The sequence below is a fragment of the Notechis scutatus genome, chromosome 1 (assembly GCF_049901735.1).
Source record: "Notechis scutatus isolate UNSWTSFEM ecotype Mainland chromosome 1, rNotScu1.2, whole genome shotgun sequence".
Taxonomy (NCBI): domain Eukaryota; kingdom Metazoa; phylum Chordata; class Lepidosauria; order Squamata; family Elapidae; genus Notechis; species Notechis scutatus.
This window is the reverse complement of record NC_142009.1, coordinates 126,863,347-126,881,043: the sequence shown is the minus strand read 5'-3', so window position 1 is coordinate 126,881,043 and position 17,697 is coordinate 126,863,347. Positions and strand designations below refer to the sequence as shown.

At 36.1% G+C, this 17,697-nt stretch overlaps 1 protein-coding gene across 2 annotated transcripts in view; it reads right to left on the bottom strand.

Moving 5' to 3' along the window:
- Positions 1-1,123: 1,123 nt before the first annotated feature.
- The window catches only part of RAB23 (RAB23, member RAS oncogene family), a 19,505-nt gene continuing 2,931 nt past the window's right edge, over positions 1,124-17,697 (bottom strand). For both annotated transcript variants that reach the window (XM_026665235.2, XM_087945413.1), the window contains exons 2-7: positions 13,595-13,802; positions 12,749-12,834; positions 7,727-7,883; positions 5,676-5,758; positions 3,529-3,621; positions 1,124-3,104 (exon numbers count right to left, since the gene is read on the bottom strand). In XM_026665235.2, coding sequence (XP_026521020.1) covers positions 2,962-3,104; positions 3,529-3,621; positions 5,676-5,758; positions 7,727-7,883; positions 12,749-12,834; positions 13,595-13,749 — 717 coding nt within the window. In that variant the 5' untranslated portion in view covers positions 13,750-13,802 and the 3' untranslated portion in view covers positions 1,124-2,961. The remainder of the gene's footprint in view (positions 3,105-3,528; positions 3,622-5,675; positions 5,759-7,726; positions 7,884-12,748; positions 12,835-13,594; positions 13,803-17,697) is intronic.

The following is a 17,697-nucleotide window of genomic DNA, read 5'->3' as shown; positions in this document are numbered from 1 at the left end:
GGGTGGGCTGTACATGGCCTCCCCGAGCTCCGCTTTCGCTGGCAGAAGGCTGCAGGAGGCCGTTGTGGCTGAAAATGGAACCTCAATGAGTGATGTGAAGCTGACCATGCCCCTGGCCAGGTGTGCCACGCCCCCCATTCCCTTCAAGGTGAAACACAACCCTGATGTGGCCCTCAATGAAATCGAGTTTAACACCCCTGCCCTAAGTCAAAGGTAGTTGCCCAATGTATCCCAACCATCCAATGAGCCCCATCTCAACCTCTGCAGGTAGTCTTCGACTTACAGCCATTCGTTTAGTGACCAAAGTTACAATGGTACTGAAAAAAAGTGATGACCGTTGCAGCATCCCCATGGTCACATGATCAAAATTCAGATGCTTGGCAAGTGGTTTATATTTATGGTTGCAGTGTCCCGCGATCATGTGATTATCTTTTGCAACCTTCTGAGAAGCAAAATCTTTGGGGAATCCAGATTCACTTAACCATAACTTAACCCGGTGATTCAGTTAACTGTGACAAGAAAGATCGTAAAATGCAACAAAACTCACTTAATTGACTCGTTTAGCAACATGCATTTCGGGCTCAATTGTGGTCATAAGTTGAAGAATACCCTACTTATATTTGAGTTCATCCCACCCCACCCCTTAATGACAAGCTATATTTTGAAGGAGAAAGAAGCATTTCGGGTTTGCTCTTGCTTTGCTGAGAGCGGAATGGGACAACTCGCCACAGCCAACTTTATGTGGACAATTCAATGTAATTATTTAAAATAAACAATTATTTGTTTTTTGCCATTCATTCTGTCCCTCCTTTTGTATCCTTTAATGATTCTATTCCACCATTTCTTTGATATTAGTGTAACTCTTATCCCGCAGCAAGTTGTCCTACAGCAAGTTGGCCTGTGGCGAGTTGTCCCATGAACGGGTTGAGTTGGCCATGATGAGTTGGCCATGGCAAATCACTGGAACATGAATGGGTCAGGTCTACATTCCATCTTCACCCATGGTTTGAGGCTGCATATATACTTGGGCATAGTCAAGATGGCAATCATATATTACGAACCTTGATTTTGCTATTATTAACAACCCCCAAAAAATAAAATCAGAGTCTTATTCACAAATATAAACATGTAAGGCTATCATTTAATGTAAAATTTTCCATATAAAAATAGCATGCATGCAGAACCTACTTATTTAAACCAAGATGTTTCTTTTTTCAATGAACAACTTTGAATATGTCTGTGTTCTTGTCCCATAATGCAACACAAATATAATCTGGACCTGTATATAGTCACCTAGTGACTAACTAGACTTGTTTAAAGGAAGAAACTTGGTCCGATTTTTCAAAATGAAAAGGGTTATTGTTCATATCCCATCTCATTGCCAACAATGAAAATGGTTACTTAAGCATGAGGATTGGTACATTGTTCAGTACACAACAGGCCAAGTAATCACTGGGAAAAATGTAATTATTTTTAGATTATAATTAAATTAACAGGATGTAAGAACCCTGTTCCAAAATACAAGATACAAACTTTTGGACAAGTAATATCTCTTTTAAGTATAATGTTTTAGTGTTTACAGACATAAAATGTAAAATAATATTCATATAGAAAAAGAATGTTGTAATCAGGCTGGCAGAGTTCCAGCTCTGGTCTTGAATATAATTATGCTCCTGAACTATTGATATTTCAACATTTCTTAGAAAGAGTAATTAGCTGCTAGCAGAAGTTTTCTAACAGAAATACTGCAGGAATAGTTTGTAAACAGAAAACAATATTGTAGAGGCATATTTCATCAGGGAAAATAAGGTTAAAGGTTTATGAATAATGTTGTAATGTAAGACTTCATTTTTTAAACATCCCGAACCTAAATATATTACATGGAGGTACATTAGCATCAGTGGAACAGCAACGAGATCTGTGCATGTGTACTTAGAGCAAGTTCCATTCATCTGGTGGAATTCGGTATTAGGTAAACAGAGATTAAGACAGGAACTTTACATTCACACAATGTCATCAAAAACAGGCACATCGTTTAATACCAGAAAAAGAAAAAGGGCCTTAAATAGGAATGCACATTAGATATAAGACGCACTTTAATCTTTTGATAACCCACTTTGTATTTTTCATTAAGAACGTATGAAGGATGTAAATGAATAGAGGATTTTTTTTTAAAAGGAACTTGCTATATTCTGTTTGGTCGTACAATTTCTCATTTACTTGTCCTGTTATAATTTAGAATGTACTGTGTGTGTCTGATAATAATTGACTAAAATAAAGACATATAGCAGCATAAACATTACTTTTTGGCACAGTACAATAAAAAAAGTTAAGGCCCACAGTGTAGAGAAAATTGAAATGTGCCAGTACCATTAGAAAAAAAAAATGTTTGAATTTGTGAAACAACTTATTTTGTTGCCAAAACTTTCGACCTAGACCTAATTTGTGTTTAGCTACCTGAGTCTTTGAAGATGTTTCTGCAGATACACACTGCAGTTAAGTTTCATAAGTCATACAAATATTGCACTACCAACATTGCCAAAATATATACTGGACTGTTTTAAAAACTGTTAATTTTTGCTTCATTATTAAGGCTCTGCCTCTGAGCCACAGGATCTAACAAATAGAAAAACTATTTTACGAACAAGTTATTTAAGCCTTTCAGCTCAAATTTTGTTTAAAATGAAACCTACTGTATATATTAATTCATCATTCCTTTCAACTAGAAAGTTGTCTTACTGAATGTCAAATGAATGCATGGCCAATGGTATTATTTCTGACCCTCTTGGGATCTCACTATTTGCCATTACGAGTCATTCATTTAAACAGCAGTATTATTCCCTATCAGTGTAGGTCCATTGTGTGCAACTCTGCTAAAGCACTGATAAAAACACCTCTACAGCCAGTTGTGTTCCTTAAGGACATCAGTTAAACAACTCGGTCAGACCATGATTTGCAGTTCTAGAGTATGCTGCAGCTGCTGAAAGGGCTTCGGCTTTTCTTGGTCCTTTGTTTGTTTGGCCTAAGGTTGATGACATCACCTCCTCCGTTAAGCAAGTTGGAATTCTGGCCAGAATGACTTCCACCTGCCGTATTGAAAACACCTATATAAAATTAAAGCACAAAAGAGAGTTGTACGTATGGCAACTGGCAATCTTTTAACTGTGTCAGATCTGTAACTGTACAATTAAAGCAGAACTAGAACTTCAATAAGCCTTAGCTTGATATTTTAAAAATCAAAGTAAGAAATGCTTTATGGTGAGACTACATACTATTTTTATCAGAAATAGTATTTTTAAAGAAATAGCAAGCTGCTTTTAACCTCTTCATCAGTATTTCTGCCATGAGTTAGTCGAAATTACATCATTGTAAAACTCTGATAATATCAGCGGAAAATAAACTAAACTGAACTGAAAATGGCTAGCTTTAATTTATTATTTATTAGGCTTTGATACTGTGGCCAAAGATTAGTTTTACAAAAGTAAAATGGCACAATACTATCTGCTTGCAGCATGCAACTGTACATACCAATTCTGTTACTACTTGTGTGTACAACTTCTGGATCTTCCATTATTCGTTGCTTAAGTTTTTGAAGGTACTTCTCAGCCAAATATCTAAAAACTGTAGCATACAAAATATCAAGGCCTTCGGAAAATATGTATTTTTATTAGTAAAGCCTACAGTTTCCTTATAAACTCAAACTTACTTAACATGTTAAAAGTGGCAACAACAGTCTATATAAGCTAGTAATGAATAAACGAACACACACAAACAGGTAAATGCATACAACCTTTTGAAGTCAAGACAGAAAAGTCTGATGAATATTGTATTTTTCTGTTAGTAATTATATAGCTCATAGAATATTAATTATACAGTGGTAAAACCTGCATTTTCAATAGAACATTGTTTCATTCATTATAATAATATTTTCAGGTTGCAAACTTCAGTTCTCCAAATATTTTGGAGCAATCGCTCTCAGCCCCTGCCAGTCTTACCCAGTCAAGAAAAACTGAAAATATCTCCCTAGGAATTAAGCTTTTTCTAGCTTTTTCTTAAACCTTGGAGTTTAAGTTCATCTTATCAAAAACAAATTATTCATCTGTAATTCAATCTCAAAATTTTTTATTTGTGGAACTACAAGGTTGGTGATTCCAAGACATTTTGTTCTCTCTCTGGAACATACCATTCTGGGAGCAACTGGGTAGTTTCTGGAAGCAAATTACATGATTTGGAGGTGGTTTGAAACAGCATTTCCAGGTCAAAAATTTGGAACTGCCACCCCCAGAAGGGCATTGTTTAATGGAAAGTAGAGTATTTTCCATTTTCAAATAACATAATTTTTCATTTTATTTTGTGGCTAAGAGCAAGTTTCGTGTGGTAGTTAAAGCACCAGGCTAGAAACCAGAGACTGTAAGTTCTAGTCCCCCAATTAAGCACAAAGCCAGCTGCTGACTTTGGGCCAGTCACTTTCGCTCAGCCCTATGAAGAAGGCAATGACAAATCACTTCCAAAAATGCTGCCAAAAAAACTGCAGGGACTCCTCCAGACACTTGCCAGAAGTCAAGATTGACTTAAAGGCACACAAACACACAAAACTTTTGTACTTGCACAGAGTATATAGTCAAGGAATATATAAAATTTGAATTGGATTATAACACAAATCCTACCCTCCATATGCAATTGCACAGAGACTATAAGGAGTACCAGATGAAACCTAGTTGTCATAGAACAGTGGTGGCTAACCTTTTTGGGCTCCTGTGCCAAAAATTGTGCACGCATTAGCGCGCGCACAAAGCATGCCAGCACCTAGAATGAAATGCTCCCCCTGCATGGAATCCTCCCTGCACCCTCTTACCTGCACTACGCCTCACAGCTGATCTTTCTGCTGGTTTGAGGCCTTTTTCGGCCTCCCAGAGGCTTGGAAAAAGCCTCTGCAAGGCTTTTCAGGACGAATAATATGCCTGTTTCATCACTTCCGGTATTACAGGAAATGACGAAATGGGCCTATGCATCCTGAAAAGCCTTGCTGGGAGGCCAAAAAAGGCCTGAAACCAGCAGAAAAATCAGCTATGAGGCACGCACATGTGCAGTGAGGTAAGTTTGCCTGCGGCTCGCGTGCCAGCACAAATGTCTCTGCGTGCCACTTGTGGCACGCATGCCGTAGGTTCGCCATCACAGCCATAGAACTAGTTTTTTTTTATTTTTTTAACCAAATTTTGAACCAGTCACTCTCCTAGCACAACCCACCTTGCAGGGCTGTTGTGGGAAAAATAGAAGATAGGAGTATTAGGTATGTTCACAGCTTTAAGCTGATTATCATACATAAATGCATAGATATATAAGTAAGTGGGATAAAAATATAACAATAATAATTATGACTATCCACGGTCCTTGAGAAGTAAACAGGTAGATTAAAAAATATACAATCTAAACTTCTAGCTGATCTGCAATTAACAAATAATAATAATATATTTCAAGATTGCAGCATTTCAGACTATCCACAAAGACTAAACTGTCTCAAAGTTCGTCAATTTAAAAGAGATTCTTTGAACTTAGAAAATCGGATTCTAGAGACAAGAACTGAAAAAGGCTTGTTGCTTCAATGAGAAACAGGAATTAAGCTTGAAAAAGAAAAGAAAACTAACCTAACCAAAATATTAAAAAGTCTACCTTACCTTCTGTTACATTTAAGTCTTCCTTTACAGATGCCCGATAAAATCTTAATTTTAGTTTTTTTGCAAGCGCCTCTGCTTCTTCACTGTTTATTGGAATGGAAAGTGTTGTTTTAGACACCAATTATTTTTCAGTAAAATAGAATGCATTAATGCAAACTGAACTGAGTTGATAATCTTCATTGAAGTAGATTTAAAAAGGCAGTTAAAAGAAAGGATTTTCTTAGTAAAAAGGTGAGAGAAAATATTAACATTGATTTAAAATGTTGCCTAATGAAAATTATAAAGAAAAAAAAACGACCGGAAATTACAGTATTTGGTGTAAATATTAGTTTTTCATAATTTTAAATTGGTGAACCAATCAAGATCTGCTCAAAAACCTGCTCATAGGGCAATGAAAGTATGTAGTAAATAAATAAATAGGAACTGCATAAAAATTAAGCATCCATTGATATTCAAATATATATATCAATTCCTGGCTGCACCAATGAATGAGTGTTGAATAAACACACGGATTCTGCACTTGTGAGAAAGCACAAGGACTTAAGTAAAATTGGGACTTACAATAAAGTCATATATCTTGCATTTGTAAAAAGCAAGCCATAAAACATCCTCCTATTGCACTGCTCTTAAAATACTGCATTTGAAACTAAATTCTCTAGTTTTTGCAACATTCGAGCCAAACTATTTCCTGAGAGTGCCAGACTTAACACTCAAGAAATGTCAATCAGTTTTGTTCCTATTGTGAAAAACAGATACAGAAAAGCGCAGGGAGAACTTTCATGAGTTCATACGATTTGAGGCAAGATGTCTTTTGATGTCTTTTCTTTTGTATTCTTTCATTAAGACCTCCCATAGTGTTTACTTTTTGGTTCTTGCAGTCTTTCTTGGCAAGAATTATATTTACAAGTAGATTACCTGGTTTGTTTGGCTGTTACCTTCCGGTAACTTTGACTTTTTAAATGTCTTGGAAAGGGTGGGGAGGGTTGCTACTGAATAGCATACAGATTAAGAATTGTCTACCTGCATATATAAGTATTCTGTAATAATGGCTTAACATGTATGTACATGTCTCTAGTGCTAAAGACTCTAATTACCTCCATTTAGAGTTGACACAGGGTCTAAGAAAAAGGTAAAAAATATGGATGGCCTTCCCTCCCTTAGGTTGGCTGCAGTACTTTTTGTCTGGTAGAATGGGGGTTTATTCTGTTTCTCTTTGGGCTCTGCACTAGGTAGTTTTGTTCCAAAGTGGTCCTTGGACCCTCCTTGTTGTGTCCTCAGACCCTCTCACTCACAAATCTTAACTAGGCAGACCCTTCTTGAATCAGCAACAGTGCATTTCCACAGTGCATTTTCCCCCAGTCCATCTGAGGTACATCAGCCAACACTACTCTTTTAGAACAGGGGTCTCCAACCTTGGCAAATTTAAGCCTTGGTGGACTTCAACTCCCAGAATTCCCCAGCCAGCTTTGCTTCGCTGGGGAATTCTGGGAGTTGAAGTCCACCAAGGCTTAAATTTGCCAAGGTTGGAGACCCCTGCTTTAGAAGAACAATCATTCTTCAATAATTCAAACCCTGTCTACATCATAGCTCACCAGCCTGCATACCTCTTCCAGTTTTCTGCCACCCCAAATGATTCTCTTCCCAAAAGCTTGTTGTTTTTTTTAAGTCACTGCCTTCTTTGCCTATCAGCTGCTGCTCTTTGGATCCTATGGAAAAATCTTCCTATGGGGAACTGAGTTCTCTCTCTTACTTTCAGGTTCTACTGTATGTAGCAATTAAAATAAAGCAAAATGTTCGTTTAGATGCTTGTGGAGATATATCAGACTCACAGGAAGCATATGGGCTTTACACTGTCCCTTTCTACAAGGCACTTATATGTCTTGGTATTTTATCTTTACCCAGATTTAGCTTAAAACAATATTTGCAGCATGGCAATACAGCATACAATCTAGTATGTAGTTTGTTCATACAAGTATCAAGGTGAATGTCTTCTTAAATTTACCAATGATGCTTAAAAGATTTGTTTATTAGAATGTAATGAAAGCACCCACTTTTTTATACAAGAGCAATCCAGGAGGTCAATCTTATTCTGAACAAGAACTGTGGGAATCTCTCCGACTTCAGATACAACTTTCTCTCTCCAGGTAGGAATTGCTTCAAAAGATTCCCTATCAACGGTTGAAAACACAAGCACACAAGCCTGGGCTCCTAAAATAATAATAATAAGAGAAATAAATTTAATGCTCAGTGATAGTGCCCCCCCCAAAAAAAGATACATAATAAATAACTGGATAAATATGTTGGATAAATGTATTGATTTATGGAACTGATAAGGCAACATGACTCAAAAGTGTCCCGTGATCAGTATGCAACAGAAAAATAACCGAAAGAACAGCATAACCTTAAAACTTAATATATAAGTTGGAAATACAAAATATCAATCAAACACAATGACAACACTAACCAAGAGGGGGCTCTCTTGAACTGGATCTGAGTGCCTGGGGGATGCCTTGGAAAAAAAAGGCCAGGTCTTTCTAAAGCCCAGCAGGCTTGGGGGCGGGCCTATCTTGGGGAGGGAGGGGGGGGAATATTTCAAGAGCACAAGGAAAACCTCTGAAAAGGCATGCTTCCTAAGTCCCTTGAGATGGCAAAGATTAAAGAGAGAACCTGGAGCATGCCCACCCTATGGGAATGTGTGGGACAGGCAGTTTATTATATAACTTAAGACACATTTATATAAGGTTGACTGTACCCTCTTCTTTTGCAGACCCCAAATCCTCTATGGCTACAGCTGCAGTGTAGTTTAAATTCAAATGTAAAATAGCCATAACAAAATAATTCATAGTTAAATAAAAAAGGGAGAAATGCAACAGGAAAACTGGTTTCCCCCTAAAATGGGGGGAGGTATGGAAAACATGTCCTATTTCTATTTTCTATTACTATCCCAATCATTATGGCCAGTTCAAATTCAATTGCTTTGAATGGGACCTCCAGCCACTAAAAGTTTGCTCTTACTTGGCCTAAGCAATAAAAAGAGCATTTTAAAAATTAGTTTTACAAATAGATGAATTAATAAATAGAGAAAGGCCACTCGCCTTATAAAACTCCCTGTTCTGAGGGAGATGAAGAGTCTAGAAACATGAAATATATATATAAAAAAAAGGAATCCTGGTTCTCAGGTTCAATCCTTAATTTCTTTATACAACCACTTCCATGTAAGGAACCCCTTCTAGGAGACAAATAGTTGAAGATGAAAAATAAACCTTAGTGCTTAGTATTATATGAGTTGGCCATCCATTACATTTGATCCAGGTGCCCAAGGGTATGAAACCTGATACTCTGAAGCATTCTTACTGTATTCTGAGCAGCTTCTCTTATACTGTGATCAGTAAGAAACCTGTGTACTTAATACAGTTTTAAAAACGTAAGAATTTATTTAAATCTGAGAAGAAAGACATTATAACAGTAATGGAAACATTTAATGTCTATAAAAAAGTAGCTAGGTTATGTATTTAACAGGGATAGGGCATGTGTGGTATTCCATTGCTGATTCCCAGTAACCCCAGGATACATGACCCACTGGTAAAAAATGCTCCAGAAAAGTATGAAATTACATTTTTGAGTCTTTGGATTAATTAGCAGTTCATAATCATCCTAATGTCAGAGAAAAAGGTTCAAACTGCTTCATCAAAATAATGGTTTGAAAAATTGAGATTAATCTGTATTAGGTAATAATTAGATAATAATTTACCAATGCAACCCTACATATAAATCACTCAGAAGTAAATTCGTTACATCTCTCAGATAAGTAGAGGTAAGATTGTGTCCTAAGTCCTATTTTCAAGAGGTAACAAAAGAACCTAAATTTCAATATCCCTAAAATGAAATCACTACTGTTTATGAACATAATCACTGCTCAGGGTCCCTTTGTGAGGGAGATGGGCAGTTTTTAAATTTGATAGATGAATAAATGTTATATTTAGGCTTTGGCAAGATTCAGAACCAATATCAAATATGAATTTGGTAGCAGTCACATGTGGGACTGACACTATTTTTTTTTTTTAAAACAAGTTTTATTAATTTTTAAAACACACAAATTATCATTATTCACTACATGTTTACACCTTTTTCCATTGTAAATTTAACAAGTCAGATAAATTATGATTCTGTTTTAAACCATTTCCATATAACATACCAAAACCTCTTATTCAATTTCTCTTTACTTCTCTTTACTCTTATTCAATATCATTATTATTATTTCATCTGTTTCTTTCTGACTTAGTTACCATTATTCTCATTCTATATTTCTACAAGTTTTTACTAATTCTCCCCCAAAAAACACATATACACACAACACACAAAACATAAAAAAATCTTTTAGAAAGTAACTTGGACCCAGGTGTCTCTCTCTTCATGGACTTCAATTATATTCATGCTCATCTTACATATCATTACTTATTTTATTTACCATTCTAAGCCTTCTATATTAACTTCTCCACATATTTCACACTTCTTAATTCTACCTTAATTAATCATCTTAGTTTGAATCATTATATTTGTATCTTTTGTCCATTTTTATTATCCCTTTGTCTCATTCCTTATGAAAAAAAAGAAAATCAGTTTCTCCTGAAATCATTAATCAGAGTATGATGCCTTTCTATCTCCCCCTAGGTTAATCAAATTAATCTTTAAAATAATATCTAACACCCAATCAGATTTTGCTTGGTACATTCTATCTAACTAATACATCCAACACAATTAAGTGCATAATTAGACAATAAATCCAAATATTAAAAAAATACTATAATAAAAAATTTTATAATAACATCAATACCATAATTTTATTAAACTCTTTAATTAAAACAATATTCTAAGCCTCTCTTATTATTAAGTTTTAAAGCCAAACATTTTTAAACATTTTAACATTTTAATCTCTTATCAACTCTTAAACCATTGCAATACTACCATCTCATCTTATGTACCTTGCAAAATCTTTTTTTTTAAAAAAATTATACTTTATCCATTATCCATAAAAATTCCTTTTTCCATTTAGTTTCAAAACATTGTAGCTTTTCTCCACCTTTTCCCTTTCTTTCTTCTCCCAACAAACCTTTCTACCCCCTTCTTCTAGCCTCTGCCTTACCGGCTTCCCTTCTCTGTCGTATTCCTTTTCCCCTTTGTTTACTATCATCATATTGGTTTTGCACTTTATTTTTCCCTTTCTTAAATGTTTTTGTAGATCTTAAGTCCTTAAATCCTTTAGTTTTCTTCTTTTCTCTTCTTTTCTTTTCTTTCTCTCTTCCTTCTTTCTGGATCAAATTCTGAGATTCATTAAAGATGGCTCCTTCCTTTCTTTCTTGTTCCTCTGCTGTCTTCATCTGTTGTAATGTTTGTTGATAATTAATAAGCGCCATTTCTAAGAAAAGGAAAGCTTCTTCCACACCATCTTTACCATTTTTTTTGCTTGTTCATATTCTTTTCTTAGTTCCTCAACAGAAAGAGCCATTATAAATCTTTTCTTTTCTTTTCTCCTTCTTTCTTCTTACAACAACCAGAATATTCAAAAGAAAATAAAAAGATAAAACAGTCCCAAAGTTATCAATCAGTCCAAACCAAGGCAGAGTTCTCACTTTCTCCTTCTGGGGTAATATCAATCAAAGAGAAAGAAAGTCCAAATCTGTTTAAAATCTTATTACAATATATTCTAGTCTTCAAATCCTTAAGGCATCTGCTCCAACAAAGTCTTAGCATACAAATATTTTCTTTTTAATCCTCTCTCTTCCCACTCATCGCTTAAAACCAATTTCCACCTAAAAATAGGTTTCTTAATATCCAGTTATTTATTCCGTAGGAAAAGAGGAAAGCTATCCTTTCAGCACCTTCAAACAGCCGCTTTTTTTCCTCTTCTGGCAGGTATTATTCAGAAAGTCATACTTTTCAGGAATTTTATTAAATATGTCTTAGAGTTCTAGGAGCCAAGAAAAACTTTCTCCTCTCAATCACTTTCTCCACTTCCTCCTGCGCATTCTTACCCGGCTGCCAGCTTCTTTGTGGCGGCCATTACGGACCGCTGCTGCACAGTCCTGGGAAAAGGGGTTACACTATTAAAGCAAAGTGAAAGATTTGTATGTGTGACTCAAGGAAGGTTGCACTGAAGGTGGGTAAATAAGTTAAAGCTACTGGAATCTGGTACAAGAGCTTGTCGTCAGAAATATGAAAATAACTTGAAGACTAGGAATGTAGGTGCCAGGAGTGGAAATTAGCCAGAGGCAGAATAGAAGAAAGAGGATGATGGGATGGGATGAACAGGTTTTTATCAGACAGCAGAGAGCTTATGAGGAAATCTCAATAGAACTGTAAAAAAAAATGAATCTCGGTTTAGAAAAGTATATAAGGAGTTGTGAGTGCAAGCATAGACATGCAGACTTAGCTTGATGTAAACATGGTCTAACCCAGGGCTGTCAAACTCCCGGCGAAGGGGGGGGGGAGTTTTGATATGTCACGTGATGACGCTATGACCACGCGACTTTGACACCCCTGGTCGAACTGATAGAGAGGCAACATGGGAAAAATGTTTAGGACAAGAAAAGAATATGGGAAACAACCTGAAGAAATAAAAAAGAGGCAGAGATTTAAAATGAGATAAAATGTCTAGTAACGTGCTGAAGTGTGAAAAATGTTACTTGTGAATCAGGCATAAGGAAACTGACCGATCTCATTCCCAGTGAATTCAATAGTTACTGTCATGTAAAGTTATTCTTGACTGTGTGTATATGGTTATTCTTTCATGCAAGTGGCAAAACACAATCTTTGGCTCTGAACTCAGGAAAGGAAAGGTGTTTTTGGTCTATTTATTACTAGAAGAGTCTTGGGACTTGTTGGATTTAGTGGGTGGAAGAAACATCCCTTAGAGCCTCCTGCTGGTGGTGGAAGAGTCATCCAGGTCTCTGGTTGAAGAACTAGAAATGAAATTGTGCGGGCCTGTTATGATGATTATTATTTAAAAAGTATGCTACTAGAATTTAAATTTACCACAAACCAGAGTCTTTATATTAACAGGTTTTTTTTCTTACCTCTATAATAAGCTTTAGTAATTGCATCAAATTCTTCTTGACCTGCTGTATCCCATAGCATTAACCGGACATCTTCATCATTGACTCTAAAAATACATATTCGTATCAATAAGCATATTAAAAAGAACAAGGAATTTGTAATCTAAAAAAAGTACTTAGCAAAATGGCTTTCAGTAATCCCATTGTTTTTCAAACAGACTTGAATTTCCATTGATATGGACTCATGCACATCAGACTACCTCATTTTTCCAATTCTTTTAGCTACAGACGTACTGTTTCTGAAGGGTATGGCACAAAATACTACATTAATTGAGAAACAACTGGCAAAGAATTAGGAGGACTTAAATATACTAAGGTAGTAGGAGTGGGTTTGGAGGCAAATTACTTGAAGCCTAACTCCAAAATTGAAACTTATTTAACCGTATCTAACTATACCATATCCTTTTCTTTTCCTCTGCTTTGAGAGAAAATAAAAGTACTTTGTGGACTGAAATAAATTAGACATATTGTTTTTTTAAAATCCATTTATTTATATTGGACTCTTCATGTTCCATACAAATCACTGTCATTCAGTGTTATAAATGTTTATAACTCTTTGTCACATTTACAATATTGCTACTCCATCTTACCACTATTGGTAAAATAGCTTTTTCCTTCTAACAGACTATAGCAATGTTGCATTTATTATTCAGGTTAATAATTCTGGAACTTCTGCAGACAGACAGCAGAATACAGATGCCTCATGTTCACATTTATGCAAAAGACTTTTTCCGAAAAGCACTTATAAATATACTGAATCCAGTCCTAAAAACGAGCAAATAATACTGCCATCTGTTAGATACGTACTGCATTTCTCTTTCCAAGAAATCAACTCCAATTGTTTTTTTATAGTCTTTTGTAAAAATCCCTTTGCAATATCTCTGGATCATACTAGATTTCCCTACAGCTCCATTTCCAACCACAACCACCTTGATGGCCACCTCCAAATCTTCTTCCAGCATTTTGAAAGTTGTAATTTGTTTCTCAATTTAGTATAGATCTCTGAATTCTCTACCTGAAAAAAAAGAAAGAGGGTAATAATAGTTTCTTTGATTACAAAACTAAAAACACACATTTTATTTTGACTTCTAGTTCTCTCATGAGTTTATAATAAGTCTGTGGAGCTTCAATATTAAACTGAAACATCTAAACCAGGGGTCTGCAACCTGCGGCTCTTTCGGCCCTCTGCTGCGGCTCCTTGTCAGCTGATCCCACCACTGACTGGCCCCTCCCCGCCCCTCCCTGTCACTCCTCGACTTGCCTGAGAAAGTAAGGGTGATGGTGGGGGACGGAGACTCGCTCCATATTCCAGAGCGGGAGGTGACTGGGTGGGAGTGAGTAACTTCAAATTGCCCGTGCCTACCCAGTCACATCGGTTGTTAAATTATAGGTTCCGGTGTTTTCTTTTCTGTGGGAAATGGGTCTTTTCTGTGGGAAATGGCTCTTTGAGTGTTTAAAGTTGCAGACCCCTGATCTAAACCAATTAAATTATCTCTGTGGTGGATAGGGAGTAAGCCATAAGGATGTCTCACATAAAAATAGTTACCAGATCATGTTCATGCCATGGTTAGGATTATGAAAGGAGCAACCCAAAGACAGTTGTGTATACATATTTATAATAAGCTCAATTGAAGCCAATGGGTGTTACTATTGAATAAACATGGATGATATTGCATGCTAATGCTTCACTGTCTTCTCTTGTCTGGTCTATTAATCTTATGCCTGATATAACTATTACCAACTTTGTCCCTCTATATCTGTAATAAGTATAATTTTGCCATGTGTCTAAATTAAGAAAACCCAAAGAACTTACTACCAATATTCACATATATAGACCACCTTTGCATTCTACATGTTGTATCACATTACAACATATTCCTATGTGCATGGATCCACACTTTAAATTTAGTGGGACTTTCTTCCCCAGGATCTTCATATATAGAATGTATTGCACAACAGTATTCATTCAGTATGTACATTTATCTCAATTCTTTGCTACTAGCATACATTATGCAATAACTTAAGACAAACTTAGATAAATCACAGAGAAACAAAACTAATGTTAATTTAAAATTATTAGAGGATGCTCACAAATACATGTCACCATCTTACTAGAAATCATTTTTATATTACTAAGATGTTTACATCAATTATTTTGTAAACCAGTCTAGCTTTAAAGTGTTCTTTTAAAATAAAAGTTGCAGGATTAATCCTGGTAAAATAGACAGAATGCCTTATTAAATAAATGTGTGTGTGAGAGAGATAGAGAGTGTGTGTACATACACACACATACACACATTCATATATATTTTAGGGGCACAATTTACTATTTCTAAGTATGGACTGGGGATACAATGGTGGAATACGAAGCAGGCATATGCAGATACGTTACAGATATGAAAAGAGTCAAAGAGCACTGATGTTGTTCCCTAATTTGGTAACAAAATGTCTGCAAGAAAACAACCAAGCTCAGAGAACACCAATGATGCCACAGAGTCAAAGCTGTCTATATTTTCCTGAATTGGGGAAAGGGAGGTATATCAACAGTCTCTACAGAATATCTGAAATTGACTATTGCCAATGAAGATGAGCATATACTGGATATGCTGTACTGATATGCCGAAGTAACCAGGACAATTTTAACAGGCATGACAATTCACTACTGTCAGCATCAAAATGTCCTTCCCACCATTACAATTCCAATTTAAATGGTAACAAGAAGAAATTAAATTGCAAGATAAGAAGTCTGCTAGAAACTTCGCTTTGGACAGTCTTACAACAAGCATTATTACATAAATGCTGTGTTCTCTACCTTATGGATAGGGAGATCTATTAATCTATGTATATGTTTTCTTCTATAGTAATAGTATTGCAGAAAAAATGAGTTAAAGAGCTGAAGCAAAATATTTTTTTAATGGACTCAGCAAGACACCACTATTTAAAGCAAAGGTTACAGTTATAAGTAGTCCTGGACTTAACTACCACAATTGAGTCCAGAATTTCTGTTGCTTAAGGCAGCTAAGTGAGTTGCATCTTTTTGCCACAGTTATTAAGTGAATCATGCAGTGGATCTGGCTCCCCCATTGCCTTTGTTTATCAGAACCAGCTAGGAGATTGCAAATGGTGATCCCAGGAGCCCAGGACACTCCAATTGTCATAAATACATGCCACTTGCCAAGTGTTCTAATTCTGATCACATGACCATGGGGAAACTGCAAGGCTCATAAGTGTAAAACCCAGTCATAAGTCACTTTTTTCACTGCTGTTATAATTTTAAACAATCACTAGATAAATGGCTGTAAGTCAAGGACTATCCGTATAATTTTGATAATCGTTTTGCATTTCATGCTTACATTTTACAAATGAGCACGGTGCCTGCTAAAGTTTAAATATTTTCCAGTCACTCCCAAGTTCTATAATAGTGTTTCCCCCCCCTTAAAATACATCTAGGACTACTTCAGATGTCTGTCCACACTAGCCTTCTCTCTATGGATTTATCCTCATTCCATTCACTATGATTTGTAGTCTTTTTTCCTTCCCTGCCCTTTGCAGCATTCTTCACCTTTAATCCCATGAATCAAGTGTGCGCTTCTGTATCATTGCAGCAGCTGGAAAATAGCTCCTTCTCATATGACCCATTTTTTTCTGTTCTGGAAAAGATTCTTTTATGCTACAGTATTTCTCCCTCCTACTCATTAAGAAAGCCATATCAAGGATTTCCCTTAGTAAATCTTGCTCTTCAACAGCATTTCCCCTTTATATTTACTAAGTAGGTGAATCCAACCAAAATGTTATTAACTCCTTCCATATAGAAAGTTTCCATTATATCAAAAATGTGTAATACTGGTATATGGATGGTTCTTGCTTATTGACCATTCATTCAGCTACAGCACTGAACTAGTTACAACTGTCCTTCAAGTTCTGAGGATGGCAGCATCCCACAATCATGTGATTGTGATTTGCAGCCTTCCCTGCTGGCCTCCAATAAGCAAAGTCAATGGGGAAACTGGCAGGAATTGAGAAGTTGCAATTACATGAGCTCCTCCCTTTACAACCTATGCACTCCACACTTAATAACGGTAACTGAGGACTGCCATTGCTAAGCAGTATGTCATATGACATCATGTTTATAATGCATGGCTATTTGAGTCCCAATTTCCATCATTAAGCAAGAGCTACCTGTATAATGCCAAAGAAATGGCTTGTACAGTAACATGTGGTAGTTACTAAAAAAACAGTTGCCTTATATCCCTTCCTCCCTACCTCCCCACAAATGAGCTGTCAAATTAGAAAGACTAAAGTTGACTTACACTAAAAATTCAATGAAAACAGATTGCAAAAATATAACATGAAACAATGCTATGGGAAAACACCTAACAAGCCATTTCAGCTATCCTAATCATTAAAGCAAAATTATGAAATACCATGACACGTCACCCATTCAAAAATCAAGTTTTAATGCCATTATAACAGTCTTACAGGACCAGCAGAGAAATTCAAGGAGGTCCCATAGATAACCAGATCCAAATCTATGTGAGGTTTTGTTGTAGATGACAATCAGCATCTTGAATCCACTAACCAGTGCAGTTAATGAAGCAGAAGTATCATATAGATGTACTGAGATGTATCTATTTCCACCAACAGCATTTGGAATCATCTGTAGGTTCCCTGTGGTCTTTGGTGCATTAATTGCATTCTTTTCTAAAACAGAAGTTAATCACAGTGACTAATGCCCTAGTCACTGTACAACTTGATTATTGCAAGATCTCTACGTGAGGCTGCCCTTGAAGACTACTTGGAAGCTTCAGCTGGTTCAGAATGCGGTGGCATTGGCAATGATATGCATGTTTCACTATGCCCACGTGATACCTTTCCTGTGCAAGCTTCACTGGTTACCAGTTTGCTTTCAG